Here is a 7,460-nt window from a genome sequence, read left to right on the forward strand (position 1 = left end):
CTCCCGGATTCAAGCAATTCTCCTGCCTCAGCCTCCCGAGTAGCTGGGACTACAGGCACCCGCCACGATGCCTGGCTAATTTTTGTATTTTCAGTAGAGAAGGGGTTTCACCATGTTGGCCAGGATGGTCTCGATCTCTTGACCTCGTGATCCACTCGCCTTGGCCTCCCAAAGTGCTGGGATTACAGCAGTGAGCCACCGCGCCCAGCCAATTCATTTATTGCAGAGGATATCACTATGTTACCCAGGTTGGATTGCAGTGCCGCAATCTTGGCTCATTGCATCCTCGATCTCCAAGGCTCAGGTGAACTTCCCACATCAGCCTCCCCAGTAGCTGGGACTACAGGTGCGCACCACCATGCCCAGCTAATTTTTGTATCTTTTGTAGAGATGGAGTTTCAACATGTTGCTGAGAATGGTCTTGAACCCCTGGGCTTAAGCAATCCACCTGCTGTGCCAGCACCTGGTCTTATTTTTAATTAATTAATTAATTAATTTTTTTGAGATTGAGTCTTGCTCTGTCACCCAGGCTGGAGTGCAGTGGGGCGATCTCAGCTTACTCTAACCTCTGCCTCCTAAGCAATTCAAGCGATTCTCCTGCCTCAGCCTCCCAAGCAGCTGGGACTACAGGCATGCGTCACCATGCCCAGCTAATTTTTGTATTTTTAGTAGAGACGGGTTTTCACCATATTGGCCAGTCTGGTCTCAAACTCCTGACCTCGTGATCCACCCGCCTCAGCCTCCCAAAGTGCTGGGATTACAGGCATGAGCCACCGCACCCAGCCGTATTTTTATTTTTTAATGAAAAAAAAATTTTTTTAAAGACAAGGTCTTGATCTGTTGCCAAGGCTGGAGTGCAGTGGTGAGATCGAAGCTCGCTGCAGCCTCAAAGTACTGAGCTCAAGCGATGCTCCCGCTTCAGCCTCCTGAATAGCTAGGACCACAGGCATGCTGGTTATATTTAAAAGTGAAACACTGGCCGGGCAAGGTGGCTCATGCCTGTAGTCCTAGCACTTTGGGAGGCTGAGATGAGCAGATCAGTTGAGGCTAGGAGTGCAAGACCAGCCTGGCCAATATGGGCTCTACTAAAAATACAAAAATTAGCTGGGCGTGGTGGCACATGCCTGTAGTCCCAGTCACTTGGGAGGCTGCGGTACGAGAATCGCTTAAACCCTGGAGGCGGAGGTTGCAGAGAGCCAAGATCACGTCACTGTAGTCCAGCCTGGGCAACAGAGCGAGACTCTGTTTTAAAAAAGAAATTTTTTTTAAAATAACTACAATAAAATGAAATAAAAGTGAACCACTAAAAATCAGATTGCGGTGTCTTTATGCATGAGCCAGGGCTTGTTTGACCTTAAAGCTCCAGTATCAGAAGGCCTCATGGTGACCTTTAATTTGGGAAAACTTGCCGGGCACGGTGGCTCGTGCCTGTAATCCCAGCACTTTGGGAGGCTGAGGCTGGCGGATCACCTGAGGTCAGGAGTTCGAGACCAGCCTGACCAACATGGAGAAACCCCGTCCCTACTAAAAATACAAAATTAGCCGGGCATGGTGGTGCATGCCTGTAATCCCAGCTATTCGGGAGGCTGAGGCAGGAGAAGCACTTGAACCTGGGAGGCAGAGGTTGCAGTGAGCCAAGATCATGCCATTGCACTCCAGCCTGGGCAACAAGAGTGAAACTCCATCTCAAAAAACAAAAAATGGCCAGGCGCAGTGGCTAATGCCTGTAATCCCAGCACTTTGGGAGGCCAAGGCAGGTGGATCACGAGGTCAGGAGATTGTGACCATCCTGGTGAATATCGTGAAACCCCGTCTCTACTAAAAATGCAAAAAATTAGCCTGGCATGGTGGCGGGCGCCTATAGTCGTAGCTTCTCAGGAGGCTGAGGCAGGAGAATGGCGTGAACCCGGGAGGCGCAGCTTGCAGTGAGCCAAGATCACACCACCGCACTCCAGCCTGGGCAGCAGAGTGAAACTCCATCTCAAAAAAAAAAAAAAAAATTGAGAAACCCCTACCTGTCTGTACCAGTAGGTCTTTTCTCTGGGGTCTGGAAGAAGAATCCTTCAATATCCTGCCTTCTGGTAATCTGAGAGCTGGGCGAGAAAAGGAAGATCAGAGTTCGACCCTTAAATCTGTAGGTTTTCACTCCCCTCCCCTCCTTTGCAGTCCCGTGGAGTCTCCATTGGAGCCATTTCCTCGTCCAGGCATCCCGATGTTGGTGGATGGCCCATCTGAGTGGCCAGCCCTGCGCTTCTTGCTGTTGGCTGTGGCAATGTGTTTCTTCCGCTCAGCTCTATCCATAGATGAGGCGCATCTGTTGTTGAAAGAAAAAATGATGCGGCTCGGGGGGCCGCTGGTGCTGACCACCAAGGAGGAGCAGGCCAACGAGAGGCTCATGACGCTCAAAATCGCTGAGATGAAGGAGGCCATGAAGACCCTGATATTCCCACCCAGCATGCACTTTTTCCAGGCTAAGCATCTCATTGAGAGAAGTCAAGTGTTTAATATTCTAAGGATGATGCCAAAAGGTAAGGTTTGGAAAGGGGTGGCTTGGGGTGCTGGGAAGGTAGAGGGACTCATCTTGGGGCTACTACTGTGCTTGCGGCTGTTGCTATTCTAGGTGGAGCAGAGAAAGCCTCACTCGGCTGCTCTACTCCTCTGTCCTTTCAGGTAGACTAGGAAAAGGGTGTTGGAAACCAGAACCCCTGCTTCCTGGGGGACTCGCAGACAGTCATGATTGGCCTGAATATTCCTGGTCTTCCCTGGAAAAGTTGGAAAAGCATCCAACCCTGCGACTTTGCTATTCCCTTCATAGTTTTCCCAGGGGCTAAGCTACCGCATAGGATACAATACGATATAGCATTCTGGAGTAGTATAAACACACCTCCATGAAACATGAAATAATCAGCATCCTGCACATTTAAATAGCCAGGAGCGGTGGTGCACCTGTAATCCGAGCTACTCTGGAGGCTGAGTGGAGAGTATCGCTTGAGCCCAGGTGGAGTTTGCAGGGACCTATGATGGCACCACTGCATTCCAGTCTGGACGACAGAGCGAGACCCTGTCCCCCAGAAAATGTTTTTTTTTTTTTCATTAAAAAAAATTTTTTTTGAGACAGAGTCTCACTCTGTCGCCCAGGCTGGAGTGCACTGGTGCTATCTTGGCTCACTACAACCTCTGCCTCTTGGGTTCAAGTGATTCTCCTGCCTCAGTCTCCTGAGTAGCTGGGATTACAGGCATGCACCATCACACCTAGGTGATTTTTGTACTTTTAGCAGAGACGGGGTTTCACCATGTTGGCCAGGCTGGTCTCAAACTCCTGAGCTCAGGCAATCCACCCGCCTCGGCCTCCCAAAGTGCTGGGATTACAGGTGTGAGCCACTGCGCCCGGCCAAAAACGTTAATTTAAAATGTAAAAATAATAGCAGCTTGCAGTTTACAAAGACTTTTCAACACCTGTTTTGTTGTTGTTGTTTTGTTTTTGTTTTTTTTTTGAGACAGAGTCTTGTTCTGTCGCCCAGGCTGGAGTGCAGTGGCGCGATCTCGGTTCACTGCAACATCCTCCTTCCAGATTCAAGCGATTCTCCCGCCTCAGCCTCCCGAGTAGCTGGGATTACAGGCACCTGCCACCACGCCCGGCTAATTTTTGTATTTTTAGTAGAGATGGGGTTTCACCATGTAAGCCAGGCTGGTCTCGAACTCCTGACCTCGTGATCTAAGTGCTGGGGTTACAGGAGCGAGCCACCGTGCCCAGCTGTTTTTTTTCTTTTAATGTTATAAATAGATATTAAAAAATAATAATAATCATGAGGTCAGTAAAGTAGCATCCCCAGTTGCTGGGAGGCATAAGAGGGTGACACACTATAGCTCATGCAGCCGGGACAGCTGTCTAGGGGCTCGTGTCAGGGCCAGGGGCTGGATGGGCACAAGAAGGGCAGAGGGACAGCATGCCCTGTGCCTGGGGGAGCAAGGGACACAGCTGGTGTCTGGTCGGGAGGAGAAGCATGGGGACTCAACTGGCAAAGTCCGCAGGCCAGAAGCTGTACAGACACGGGCTCAGCCCAGGGGATGAAAAGCCAGTGGGAGAGGAGTTGAGGGGCAGGATGAGAGGATGGAGGACAAGTGTGTGAACAGGACTGCGGCCCTGGGGTTCATCCCAGTGTATCCCGTCATGAAGTGTTGGGTGGCCTCGTTGAAAGGCTTGGGCTCCCAGTGGAGAACTAGAAGCCAGTGGAGCCCCGAGTTGAACCTCAGTTCTGTGGTTCCAAACCTGATGCCCTCTCACTCTCCTCTGCTGCCCCTCTCGGATGAGATCACCCCTGGCTCCTGATTAGTGAGACATGGAAGCCCCATCCTTAAACTGGAGCCTTAGACAAGTTCTGAGAAACATGTCCGGACAGAAATCCTTCTGCTCGCACGTCTTCTTGTGATCCACACTGTCCCCAAGCCCCAGAGTCCTGGGATGGGACTTCACCCCTTTGTCCCCACAGCCCCAGAGTCCTGGGATGGGACTTCACCCCTTTGTCCCCAAGCCCCAGAGTCCTGGGATGGGACTTCACCCCTTTGTCCCCAAGCCCCAGAGTCCTGGGATGGGACTTCACCCCTTTGTCCCCACAGCCCCAGAGTCCTGGGATGGGACTTCACCCCTTTGTCCCCAAGCCCCAGAGTCCTGGGATGGGACTTCACCCCTTTGTCCCCACAGCCCCAGAGTCCTAGGATGGGACTTCATCCCTTTGTCCCCAGAGCCCTGGAGTCCTGACATGGGACTTCACCCCTTTGTCTCCACCATTCTTCTTCCCTCTCCAGGGGCTGCCTTGCACCTCCATGACACTGGCATCGTGACTATGGACTGGCTGGTGAGGAATGTCACCTACAGGCCTCACTGCCACATCTGTTTCACCTCGAAGGGGATCATGCAGTTTAGATTTGCTCACCCAACTCCCCGTACATCAGAAAAATGTTCCAAGTGGATCCTGCTGGAGGATTATCGGAAGCGGGTGCAGAACGTCACTGAGTTTGACGACAGGTGAGTATTAGTTCAGCAAGCACATGTCCCAGGTCTGTCATGGGGTGGCAGTGGGTAGGTGTCTCCCTTGGTACAAACCTATAGATAAAAATCTGGCTTTAAAAAAGCATGAGGCAAGGCTGAGCATGGTGGCTCACATCTGTAATCCCAGCACCTTGTGAGGCCAAGGCGAGTGGATCACTTGAGCCCAGGAGTTGCCAGTCTGGGCAACATGGTGAAACCCCTTCTCTACCAAAAATACAAAAAATTAGCTGGGCGTGGTGCTGTGCCTGTGGTCCCAGTTACTTGGGAGGCTGGGGCAGGAGGATCACTTGAACCCAGGAGGTTGAGGCCGCAGTGAACTGAGATGGAGCCACTGCACTCCAGCCTGAGTGACAAAATAAAACCCTATCTCAAAAAGAAAAAAAGAAAGAAAAAAAAAACATGAGCACCATTTTCTTTTAACCTTACCGGATACTCTGCCCCACAAAAGCATTCAACACCTTTTCTATCCATAGTAGTTTTCTGGTGCATTTAAAATCTACAAAAAACATTATCAGCAACACTATTTTTGTTTGTTGTTATTATTATTATTGTTTGTTTGTTTGTTTTTTTGAGATGGTCTCGCTCTGTCACCCAGGCTGGAGTGCAGTGATGCAATCTCCACTCACTGCAAGTTCCGCCTCCCAGGTTCACGCCATTCTCCTGCCTCAGCCTCCCGAGTAGCTGGGACTACAGGTACCCACCACCGCGCCCGGCTAATTTTTGTATTTTTAGTAGAGACGGGGTTTCACTGTGTTAGCCAGGATGGTCTTGATCTCCTGACCTCGTGATCTGCCCATCTTGGCCTCCCAAAGTGCTGGGATTACAGGCGTGAGCCACCACGCCCAGCCATTATTATTATTATTATTTGAGACATGGTTTTGCTTTATCACCCAGGCTGGAGTGCAGTGGCACAATCTTGGCTCACGGCAGCCTCTGTCTGCTGGGTTCAAGCGATTTTCCTGCCTCAGCCTTCTGAGTAGCTGGGGTTACAGACATGCGCCACCACGCCTGGCTAATTTTTGTATTTTTAGTAGAAACAGGGTTTCACCGTGTTGGCCAGGCTGGTCTTGAACTCCTGACCTCAGATGATCTGCCCATCTCGGCCTCCCAAAGTGCTGAGATTACAGGCGTGAGTGCCCGCGCCTGGCCAGCAACACTGTTGCTGTAGCAAATGAGGTTTGTCTGATGCTCAATAAAACCAGAGAGAATAAAAGTTCCTAGCTCTGAAGTGATGACAATCTAGCTGGAAGATAAATCTTGAAAACCTGATGGAGCAACTTCCTAACAGACTTGTATAGTATTATTATTATTATTATTATTATTATTATTATTATTATTATTATTACTACTACTATTTAAGACAGGGTCTCATTCTACCATCTAGGCTGGAGTGCAGTGGCACAATCCCGGCTCACTGCAGACTCAACCTCCCAGGCTGAAGCAATCCTCCTGTGTGTCAGCACACTAGAGGTATGCACCATCACGCCCAGCTAATTTTTGTATTTTTTGTAGAGATGGGATGTTGCCATGTTGCCCAGACTGGTCTTGAACTCTGGGGCTCAAGCCATCCTGTCGCCTTGGCCTCCCAAAGTGCTAGGACTACAGGCATGAGCCATTGTGCCTGGCCTTGTATAGTAATATTATAAGTGACAATTAGTTTGGTAACACAGATGTCTACAGAGTGTTTCTCTGAGGTTATTTCCCTCTATGAAATGAGAAACATGAAGCTCAGCAAGATTAACTAGTTTATGCAAGGACACACAGCTGGTAAATGGCCAATCCAGGATACACACCTGGGTGCTGATTCGAGTTATTTCCATTCCACTCCCTTCATTAACCTGCTTGAGCTGCCATAACAGAATGCCCCAGGCTGGGGGGCTTAAACAACAGGAATTGATTTTCTCAAGCTGGGCACACTGGGTCATGCCTATAATCCTAGCACTTCGGGAGGCTGAGGTGGGAGGATCACTTGTACCCAGGGGTTCAAGACCAGCCTGGTGGCCAGGCGCGGTGGCTCACGCTTGTAATCCTAACACTTTGGGAGACTGAGGTGGGTGGTTCAGGAGTTCAAAACCAGCCTGGCCAACATGGTGAAACCCTGTCTCTACTAAAAATACAAAAAAAAATTAGCCATGCATGCTGGCAGGCACCTGTAATCCCAGCTACTTGGGAGGCCGAGGCAGGAGGATCACTTGAACCTGGGAGGTGGAGGTTGCAGTGAGCCAAGATCGTGCTACTGCACTCCAGCCTGGGTGACAGAGCAAGACAAGAAAGGAAGGAAAGAAGGAAGGAAGGAAGGAAGGAAGGAAGGAAGGAAGGAAGGAAGGAAGGAGAGAGGGAGGGAGGGAAGGAAGGAAGGAAGGAAGGAAGGAAGGAAAGAAGACAGACAGACCAGTCTGGGCAACATAGT

At 50.2% G+C, this 7,460-nt stretch overlaps 1 protein-coding gene across 1 annotated transcript in view; it reads left to right on the forward strand.

Annotated features, from left to right (window-relative positions):
• Positions 1-7,460, forward strand: part of CECR1 (cat eye syndrome chromosome region, candidate 1) — a 58,442-nt gene that overhangs the window by 7,120 nt on the left and 43,862 nt on the right. Inside the window, exons 2-3 of the mRNA XM_011984647.1 lie at positions 2,167-2,528; positions 4,807-5,026. Of these exons, the coding sequence (XP_011840037.1) occupies positions 2,213-2,528; positions 4,807-5,026 (536 nt within the window). The 5' untranslated portion in view covers positions 2,167-2,212. The remainder of the gene's footprint in view (positions 1-2,166; positions 2,529-4,806; positions 5,027-7,460) is intronic.

Source organism: Mandrillus leucophaeus, unplaced genomic scaffold (assembly GCF_000951045.1).
Source record: "Mandrillus leucophaeus isolate KB7577 unplaced genomic scaffold, Mleu.le_1.0 Scaffold270, whole genome shotgun sequence".
Classification (NCBI taxonomy): domain Eukaryota; kingdom Metazoa; phylum Chordata; class Mammalia; order Primates; family Cercopithecidae; genus Mandrillus; species Mandrillus leucophaeus.